Raw genomic sequence first — 11,553 nt, 5'->3', positions numbered from 1 at the left:
CATATAATCGACATCTTGGGTCAGAAGTGTTTGAAATAGAGCCTCTGGTAATAATTATTGCAGTCTTGCAGATTGCGATGTAGACGCGAAAACTATTAATTTAACTGTAAATTTATTTATGGGCCTATAGGATGTTAATTTGTACAATACGTATTTAAACAATATGTGCGTTAATTATGTACATATTTATTACGGTCCTAAATTAGTTGTAAAAAAACAACTGCATTTAATAATGACCAGCAAGGTATACATCTGCACACCAGAGCCGATGGTAAACTATTTAACGCCTCTCTACTTAGATCTAAGCGACACCGCCTAGATCTCTTTGTGGACCAGCTTTTATTTGCAGATGACGCAGCTTTTGTTGCAAATTCCGTCGTGGAATTGCAAACAATTTTGGACAAATTTTCTCGCGCTTGTACTTTGTTTTCGATGTCCATCAACACTAAGAAAACTGTTGTTTTGGCTCAGGGATTTACTGATAGACCAACATTTCTTCTAGACGGAACTCCATTACAATTAGTCGATAAATTTATTTACCTTGGATCAACTGTTACGAGCAATCTTTCCATGTATGCTGAGATTGACAGTCGCATCGGCAAAGCTGCAGCAATGTTTGGGATGCTCCGAGAAAGAGTGTGGGAGAATAAACATCTAAAAACCAAAACGAAGATGATTGTTTACCGATCTACAGTACTTAGTGTTCTCCTATACGGCGCTGAGACCTGGACTTCGTACGCCAAGCAGGAACATCGGCTGAATGCGTTCAACATGCGCTGTCTGCGTAGTATTCTGCGTATAACATGGAAAGACCGAATTACGAATGAAAAAGTCCTAGAGATTGCACAGTTGCCCAGTCTTAGAGCCCTGCTTAAGCAGCGTCGGTTGCGTTGGCTAGGACATGTCCATCGCATGGACCCTTCCCGATTGCCGAGACAAGTTATGCTCGGTGCGGTTGCACATGCGAAGAGAGGCATCGGAAGACCCTTGCTACGTTTTAAAGACAGCGTGAAACGTGACATGTCCACGTTCAAGATCAACCCCCCGGACTGGGAAAAGCTCGCCCAAAACCGTACTTCTTGGCGCAGTCTTATTCATGAGGGTTGTAATGCACATGATCGCAGTTGGTTCGATGCACTCCGTGATCGTCGGACTAGATTAAACAATTTATCACCTTCCACAACATCATCATATAAGTGTAAGACTTGTGGGCGTTATTGTCGCTCCAGAATCGGGCTCTTTAGCCACGAACGACACTGCCCTAAATCATGACTGATTAGGAAAATTGCAACACTAATAAATTAAAATTTTCTTTTTTGAAATTTAAATGTAACTGCATATATGATCTACTACAGATCAAATAGGCCAACGACGAAATTAGTTGTAGGTACCTAGATACTACCCTAGATGACATGGTAATTGGTAGGTAGGTAAACTTATATAAGTAGAAGGAGGTTTAGATTTATAATAAACCATTTAATTATTATTTTTGTACATATTCTATTTTCGATTCGGTATATATTTTTTTCTATTAAATTTCAAAATATCGTGCTATGAAAATATAATTTGAATTTAAAATGTAGCTCTTTATGGTGCATTTTTATGTCAAATCGTACATTAATCTTAAAGACGTTTCGCTTCACTTTAGATTTCCTTATAAAATTACCATCAGCAAAAACCCGACACGACCAAAAAGCATAAATACGTAGTCGCAATCGCAACATAATATCTCACTTGCTAATTACGTTCCAAATCTCAAAATCTGCGATGCAAATTCAATGTACATTTAATTCTAAAGCAGCTATTTACAGGGGAAATACAAGTCTGCTCAAGCAACCCGTACTTCAATGTTATCTCTAAATTTGTAGCGGTAGGATTAGACACAATTTGAATAACCTTCAAGCGGACACTTGACGAAATTTACTGCGCACTCGTTTGTTCAATAGGTATTGAAATCCTTATGAATAAATGCGGAAAGTTTTCCAAAACTTGTTTACTACTACTTGCTGTTCTTAGTCAAATCGTTATCGATATTTGTCAAAGTTGTTTGTACATTCTAATGAAAAACAAGAAAAATAGAATATTATCTTCATGATAATAATATGTTTTTATGTCTATATTCAGATTTCAGAGGTAGAAATGAAAGTAATATAGGTAATACAAAATACATTCGTCTTGAGAACTCTGCGCCTACAGAATCAAATGTGTCACGTAGGCCCTTTGTCGATTTATTTCACTCGGCGAGAATCTCACATTACTCATTTAAGTAAAAGTACCACCTAAAGCTATTTTCACACCATTATGTGTTCCAAAATTAGTCTCCAAGATTTACTATACCTACTGTTAATTGTTATTGTTCGATATTATATTGATAGTTATTACTTATTAGTTAATTTATTAATTACTACAGTTATTTATTATTACTTAATAATTAGTCTATAGGTACTCTATGCGAAAATAATTAGACAACGTTATCAACTGTGAGTTTCAAAGATCTTTTCAAGATTTAGCTTTCATATGCCTGAACATTATTTCCTATTAGTTACACATTTGGGAGATATGAGTTAACATGAATATACACAAAGTACTAAGAATTGGTAAAAAATCTAACTGCGCTTTTTTTTCATTTATATCCCGCCATCGTTTCTTTTTTTAGGGTTCCGTACCTCAAAAGGAAAAAACGGAACCCTTATAGGTTCACTTTGTTGTCCGTCCGTCCGTCTGTCAAGACCCATTTTCTCAGGAACGCGTGGAGGTAGGTATGAAGCTGAAATTTATATCAATTACTCAGGTCTACGGTCCCTTGAAGCTGTGAAAAAATCAAACTTCTAAGCCAACGCAATCAAAAGATACAGCCGTTTATGCCGCAAATTTTCGACACTTGCAAGGGAATCAAAACCTACAGGGTGCTTCCCGTGAACTCAGAATCTTGAAATTTGGTACGAAGCAACGTCTTATAGCATAGATAAAGGAAAAATTACGAAAACCATCAAAAACCTTGCAGGTTTGTACGGAACCCTCGGTGCGCGAGTCCGACTCGCACTTGGCCGGTTTTTGTTTTATAACATCACAAGCAAATGTTGAATTTCTTCATTGTTTCCATGCTCCTGTAGAAAAGTAATAATTTTTATTGTCACACTCGTCCCGGCTTGATCCCTGATAAAATAAATTACAACAAAGATTGTTTATTTAAAGATATGTACCTATCTGCCGGTGAAAGAATTTTTGAAATCGGTCCAGTATTGAATTTATTCTTCATTCCACCTATATTCTCAAGTCTGTTATCACTATAAGTAAATATGTTTTAATAAATGTTAAAAATAAATATTTTAGGTTCTAAGCCTCTTTATTACAATTAAGTCGATACTTTTAATATATTGTAATCTAAATTCTCATTCTGACATCTTTAATCCAATCCATCTACCAACTGTAATTTTAGGTTTTTATCGAGTTTTCTTTGTTCTAAAGTTACTCGAGTTCTCAACTTACGCTTTGATATTTGTGTGACCTTTATCCAATTTGAGTTATTTACTGATACCAAAGGCTTACAAATGTAAGGCTTGCTTCTAAAAGATAGAGATTCATTTGAATACAGTATTTTTTCCCTTTGTTAGTACCTATGAATCGTTGAATTTTTAAGTATTTGGTAGGTAAATTTTTAGTTTGTTTTGTGTACAATTTTCACAAGATGGTAGAAAATCATGCATATGTGTGGAATAAGGACTGCAAATACAAATAAGGAATATTTGGATAAGGGTATAAGTAAAACACGTAGTATTTTTAAAAGTTTTATTATATTTTTATAAAGGTTTTATTGTATTTACCGTAGGTATAGTGTCATTTGAAATATATTTCAATGCAAATTAGCTTTTCATTTAGATAATGTGTAGTAGGCGATTAAGTATAACAAAATATAAGTAAAAAAGATATTTTGCTGGGCAAAGTTTACATGATACAAACAAGAAGCTTAAAATTAGTGGAAAAATGAAAATAACTAAGTATCGGGTTACAAATTGTGCATTAACTAAAGGTAAAATATTAAAAAATTATACTAACATCAAACTAAAATAAAGAGCTGCTAACATAATATGGTTATTGACGCCTTGGCGGCACAATATGACATGAATCAGCAAACGCTTATGCATTCATTTTAACTACACATGTATTCTATAATTTAATAATCCTTGTCGGCGACGATAGCGGTACAAACCATAAAATAATTATGCATATTGTATTAAGTTGCTTCATCGCAGGCAAAGAAAATTTCAATACAAAGCCAGTCCTTAGACGTAACTTTCTCCACGGCCCGCGAACGAGGCTTACTCTCTCTAAATTAATTTCCAGTCAATAACAGTCAAACAAAATTGGACTAAACAACAAGGAATTTGTACTTTGGGAGATGTGATATCATAGAGAATCGACTAGGTCCTCATCAAATGAATATTAAATACTTAATGAACATTGTATCCATAATATATAATATAAGCAATATAAAACGTAACATAATCGGAAACACTAGACGATAATATAATTCTGCTAAATAACTGAAGTAATTCAGGTCCATCGCCAGACTTGTAATGGGACAATTCGAACTGACGTCCTCGCTCGGACGAAACATTCGTTCGTAAGCCGATGTAATCGACTAGAGACGGCTTAGATTCATTGGAAATGCACTGTCCACTACAAAACTGACAACACAGAATTGTCTAACAATATAATAAATTGAATAGAATAAAAACTTCGCTAAATTTTGTACCAAAAACGTATCTAGCGTCGTATTAAAATGATATGCATGCGAACAGCGACACTTTGGTAAAGATCACGACTGCAGAATTGCTGCCCGCTCATGCCTTAAATAAAAACGTAAGGATCCACCATCGCAAACCCACTACACATTCTGCTATTGATCAGTGTTGGCCGCTCGTTCGGTAGTTCTGCGTATCGATATCATATTAATAGTAAATGTCACAACATCAAGCCAGTATAAAAAACACTAAGCCTACTAAAACTACTACCTGCGAAAACTCTTTTAAAGAGTAAACTTACACACTACATTCGTAAAGTAACACGAAGCCCGCCGCTAGGGCGGGCGTAATATCAGTATCCGTATAAAATATAACATGTTTTTGCCTCCTTAGTTTTATTACAATTTTCTGAAACAACCTTAAATACTAAACATGCTTTACCAACATTACAAAATAGACAATACAACGCTCACTATCATTATAAAGTAATAGTTTTTCATCATTAAAATCGTTACAAAATGGAACTTTACTCACTTAAGTATAATAACTGCTTAGTAACATTTTCTTTGTGCCAATTCCGTACGCATCGACTTTTGTGAATGTATAAAAATATACAGAAACCTATCGAGGCATTCTAAAAATAATATCATTTTTCAATGGTATAAGTTACCTCTATAATATATTGAATATTTAAAATGACTTAACATTATATCAAGCACTTAATTTTAAACAATTTTAAAATCTAAACGATTGGCGTTTCCTTACTGAGCTTCCTCACCCCGTAACCCTTCACTTTATCGAACCATATTCCAGAAAAATTGTAACTAAACAAGAGATCATATTAAAAGACCACACGACCACATATTGAGATAAGTTATAAAAACCGCTAGACGATAATATGTAATGATGTACTTAAGAATACGGTATAATATACCTTTTATAATGTTTCGTATCTTTGCGAGGAAACATCGTACAGTTATTATAAATTGTCTCATTCGACGTGTAGATAACCTACACAAAGTGAGGAAAATTTTGATAACATGACAACTATCCATTCATACAGACATACATTAATTATATTCAAAACATAATATTTTTAGAACGTAAATATGCACCAACAGAAAGCGCTCATTTATTGAAATTTCACACCAGTCAGAGATATCCATAATTTGATCCCAATTAAGTGTGAAAATAAACTGTGAAAACATCAAAGAAACCCTTACAAGACACGAAAAGCTTATCTGATCACAAGAAACGCACGTTAGGTGAAGACTTACTAATCTACGAATAAAAAATACATAGCTTCCGTGAGTTTTCAATCGAGAAGAAATCTCAATTACCTCGTTGTTCAGCAAGAGCTTCAGTCGAGATTACTTCTCAAAATCGCGCTCACGGGCTGTCGTACAATACCTATTATCGCTGTGATACACGTAACGAGCTTCGAGGCTCGATTTGTCTTACAAAAATACTACAACTACGATTTCAGTAAAAAACGTATATTACTTGATGTTTAATTTACGAATTTATACATATTATTAGAAAAAAATGTTACCTCTAAATTACTCGTTATTCATACGAAAGTACAAAAAGTTACGCTATTACAAATTATGACACTCATACCCTGATGCACCCCGCGCATTACGTAGTTAATGTTAGTCTAATTGCCACGCAATAACTTAATTATTATCATTAACCAATTCGTAAGATTATCACCAATTTGATTGTCCGTGCATCTCGAGACCGTTCCGTAATGAAAACCGAATGTTAGCAGTGGTGGTTAACATTCAGCCGGGGAACTGACCTAAAGCCTTTCCGCGACACCGGCTACTGCGCATATCACTTTCACGTTTGCTACAATGAAGTAAATTCAACTCGATCACAAATACGTAAGTACTACGTGACATATGGATGATTGTTAAATTGATAAATGCAATGGAACGCGACGTTAAGCCCTACCTAAAAAGTTAATACAAACCTTAACATGTTACTTACTACGTAGTGTAGAAAACATCGAGTATCAAAATATAATTAACACGTTGATTTGCTTTCACTAACCAATAACAGCCGTATACTAGAATCAGCCAATGCGTTTGAAGTAATTTTGAGCTTAGTGGACGCAGTTTTCGATATTGCATTGTATCTTTAATGGGGTTTCTGTACGCTGAAATGGGTGTGAAACAAAGGTATTTATGATTTCCAATCACCATTTCTATTGTCGCCTGGGGTTATGCATAACTGCCCTTTTAGAAACATTTAAAATGTACAAACATTACTTATTTTCTCCACTGGTTCCTTATTTTCCTTATCACAAAGCTTACACCTAGCATATCTTTATCCGCGACCAAGTCTTGTTGACTATCACAATTTGGAACCAACCATAATCACCAGAACTTTTAATTTTAATTATGAATGGGGCTTTATATTTCCAAGTGACAAAGCAAAGAAGAAAAGCGCGTAATACCATTCTACAAATGGGACACCGGGTATATTAATAATAATTTATTTGAAATACCTAACTGCGATGCGTTCACGCAGCGCCTATGACCAGAATGTACACAATGTTAACAAAACTCGCTTGGCACGAGGTTATCATTAAGAAATAATTAATATTATGAAAAAACGTGACGATGACTTAAGAATAGATATGACCACAACCACTCGACTCATTCACACCGATTAATTAATGAATGAAATACTTAAATTTAAGAGAACTACCGCAGAAATAAGGTACGATTAAACCTATGATGAGAAGCGGGACACGAGACCTTACTACTCGAGAGATTATTATGACGATCTTTCTAAGTACTGTGTGCTACTATACTACTCTAATAGGTTTTTAATAAATATAAAATTCAAATAAATATACAAGAAATAAATACGAGATATAGTTTTTATATTAAGTAACAATTTTTGTTCCTAAATCGACCAACGAAAAACAAAATTTATATAAATGAAATATTATAACGAGTCACGTATATGTGAGTTGAAACAATTGCGCGTTATATTTAGGATTTACAGCAACTATTTCGTAAAGATTATCTAGATCTGTTACTTAATATGTATTTGATTTAATTTATAAAATTTGCAAAAGTAACAAATTGTTTCTTTGTACTTTGAAGCAATTCACTAAATTACACCACATTAAAATTCAACACGAAATTCAAACGTAGGTGTCTAAATAAATTGTTATTAATTACAAAAATTTAACAAATATAAGTATGTGCAAATAAACTAAGAAGTTGGCAACGTTTGTGTAATTACATTTATTAAAACTGAACAAATAACTCACTAAAATATGAATAATCAAACACATACTACGATTAATTTCCGACTGCGAAGAGTTGCATGAAATATTGCTATGAGCCTCCTTGTACAACCATTTCAAGTATCTTTAAAATAAATATATATTATTAAATCAACTCATATAAATTTAGGGGAAACATAAATGTTCTTATACGACGAAAAGTTTAATCGAAAAAACGGTTAGACTTTTATATAGAAATATATTGTTTCGATCTTTAAATAATAATATAAATTGTACGTAACTTCCTTATAGAGAAGATGAAATGCAAAAAGGAATTAACTGTTCTCTTTAGAGCTTTCTGCTATGTTGTTAATAAAATTTTCTATTTTATATCTAAAGAGGTAATGATAAGATCTTAAATATCGAAACGTTTATAATAAAAATCGATTATATATATGTTTCGGAGGACTTTGATATATCGTATAATGGATATTTACCACTACATTATAACTTTGTACCGGAAAGAGGGGATCGACATCTTTACGAGTCTTTGTAAAAATGTTCTATAATAATCTAAGATAGATGGCTCTGTATTTGACTATTAAACAATATGATTCTATAATTTGTGTTTTCTCTAGATAACGCAACTGTAATGCCATTCCACTATCATTTGTACATGGTCACCATCAGATGATCTGGTTCTTTTTAATATTTTCCTAAATATACCAACAACAGCTCGTTTCAAAAATTTATTTTTTTTATCTTTTTTTTTCAAATATTTTATTATTGATATACATTCATATAATGTATACTAAACTTTTAAATATATTTCTATATTCGAACGAGCAAACTTCGATAAAATTAAAATTGATTAACATATGAGATGGCATTACAGTTACGGGGATTTGATTAAAATTATTAGGGATTTTTGATATTGTTGATATTATGTACTATCGATTTATGGCTAAACTAGAAATACGCAATAATATATCTCAATAAACACTTTGTAAGCATCTGCGTGTACAATAAGATAAACGGCATTATTTACAATACTATTTTACCGTGCTTTGATTTTTAGATATATTTTTGGATCTTAGAATAAATAAGCGGTTAATACAAATTTAAAAAACATTAAAGAGAGGTATACGTACAAACACACTCGACTGACTGGCTTTTATGGTCCATTAATTTATTATGATTTAAGTCAACGCGATTTCATGAGAGATCAAGGAATATTGTTATATTAAACTTAAACACAATTTGTAAATGTATAAATATATCAAATTATTTGCTGAAATATTCAAATCATAGTGTTCAAATATTGCATTTTGTTGCGTAAAGTTACCGATTGAAAAATATTACTTTGGCAAAGCTCCACGTACATTTTAGTGTATTGAATGCTTTTTATCTTCAATAATTTGATTGATTAAACATTGCATTTGTTACAGAAAAATGATCTCATACGTAATTTTATTGTTATTAACTGTACCAAATAGATCGCTTAACAGGCAATCAACTTATTAAAGGTTATACTTTTTATTATTATTGTGAATCCATATTTATCTTTAAATAAAAATAGCAATTACGTCTTCTAAAGCCTATATCATTATCAGCTATGAGTATGAAAATTTAAGCAAATGTTCTATTACCCGATTTCCTTTGTGTCCTGCCAGAAAGTTCAAGAACGTCCTTCTAGAAGGTTCTGGAACGTTCTCGAACATTCTAGAACTTCTCTCTATTCGTTCGATCAATGAAAGACAAAGCCAGCCAGCCGCCAATCAAACCGTGCCAGATGACAAGGATGATGATGATGATGTGCAGTGATGCGGATGATAGTGATGATGAGGCCTTCACTAACGGACAAACAGTCCTCTATAAATTTCCTTTAAGAATCTACACTTAATAAGGGCAATGCACACTGTTTACACGTAAACCGGCAAAGGTTTCTAAAAGTTGTTCCGTTTGTAATAGACAAGGGGAATTTCAAAATGTTGCGTAGAAAATATCAGTATTTATGTTCTGTGGTCCATTATTCTGTTGTTACGCATAAACTCGTGCGCATTTACCCCGTCGTGATATATTTATAAAAGATAAATGGCAGTTTTGATTTTAGAAGAATGCAAAAAATTTCACCTATAAAAATCGTCAAGTCTTTATAGAATTATTGCCTACGGTGCGAACGAATTCACATTTCACTATCATTGTAAACAGTAAGCGCCTACCTATCCGCACCACTTTATCTATCACTAACACACGTCTACATCTATAAAATTTATCACTTTTAATCACTTTGCGAGTAAGTATCAAATGTATCAAAAACTTATCTAAAATTTTTATCTTTAAACTTTAATGAGTAAATGGGCTTCACTTCGACGCTACACGCCAAAGACCTATACTTATAAACAAATAGACATTCATGATAATTATAAGAAAATCTTAATCTAAACTAAGATAGACATAGCAAAATTTTAATATATAACAAAAAAGGAAATAACTTGGAAGGTAACTTCGGTGATGAGCGGCAATCTTACCCTTACATCTGATCCAAACATCGAGACTCGTTTTTTATTTGATATGGCACGATTCCAAATAAATACTTTTTTAATATTTTATCGTCCGCTTATCACTGAAGCTATTGAGAAAAAACCGAAACAATTCTTCGATACAATAAACCTTAGAGTAATCGTAATACAATCCACAAGCTAATCATATTATTGGTGACACAGCAATCGCTTACAATTAAAACCCCTACCGATAATTAAGTGAAAATGAATAAATGAAATCGTTAAGAAAATAACCTAACTGGCATTTTCGAGACGTCCCTCGGATGAAAGTGCCATTTTGGTGGGAGAAAATAAAGATTGCAATAAACCTACGAAAATATCGTATAACACTTAAGTTAAAGTTTAAAATTTTGCTAAAATAAAACATAACTAATAAACTAAATTGAACTAAATAACACACCACTCGAACCGCCCTATCAAATAGGGTCACCGTATCACTGAAATCGAAGAATCAATAATTTTTAAAACAAAAAAATCCTTTAGGTCCTTCAGAAGGAACAGATATAGCCGATCCGAGACTGAACCGAAAACGAAAAACAAAATGCAATTTCTGGTGTCACAATAATCAGTAAATATTATTTTCGATAAAATCAACATCTATCTATTTCAATCAACAAAGTACAGAATAAAATTAAAATAAAATCAATAGGACGATCTAAACCGACGCATAAAATTACTTTCAATAATACCAACTTAATTTAACAAAAATTATCACTAGGGCCTCCTGCGAGGCGAACGTCCGGGTCGTCACACACACGTCACACGCACTTCAAGCGAGCTGGTTCAGGTAGTCGATGAAGTCGTTGGAGAAGAGTTGTAGCGCGGGCTGCGGCGGCTCGGGCTTGGGGCGCAGCGCCGCCAGGTAGCGCTCCGCCAGCGACTCGCCCAGGCTCATGGCGAGCGTCTCCGGGCTCAGCCCGAGCAGCGACAGCGACTCCGCGAGGCCGGCCAGCCCGGCGAACTTATCCTCTTGCGGCTCGGGCGCGCGGGCCATGCTCGT

The 11,553-nt window shown here is 33.7% G+C and overlaps 1 protein-coding gene across 1 annotated transcript; it reads right to left on the bottom strand.

The window, feature by feature from the left end:
• Nucleotides 1-3,775: 3,775 nt before the first annotated feature.
• Nucleotides 3,776-11,547, bottom strand: LOC149909092 (uncharacterized). The gene has a single exon (XM_090120694.1). The coding sequence runs from the start codon at nt 11,545-11,547 to the stop codon at nt 11,323-11,325; it is 225 nt and encodes a 74-aa protein (XP_089976820.1). The 3' UTR covers nt 3,776-11,322.
• Nucleotides 11,548-11,553: the final 6 nt, after the last annotated feature.

The sequence above is a fragment of the Colias eurytheme genome, chromosome 4 (assembly GCF_061535395.1).
Source record: "Colias eurytheme isolate Ceu_HAF_F1 chromosome 4, ilColEury1 Martin Lab GWU primary, whole genome shotgun sequence".
Classification (NCBI taxonomy): Eukaryota; Metazoa; Arthropoda; class Insecta; order Lepidoptera; family Pieridae; genus Colias; species Colias eurytheme.
Note: the sequence above shows the minus strand (reverse complement) of the source record. Positions and strands in the feature narration are given on the sequence as shown.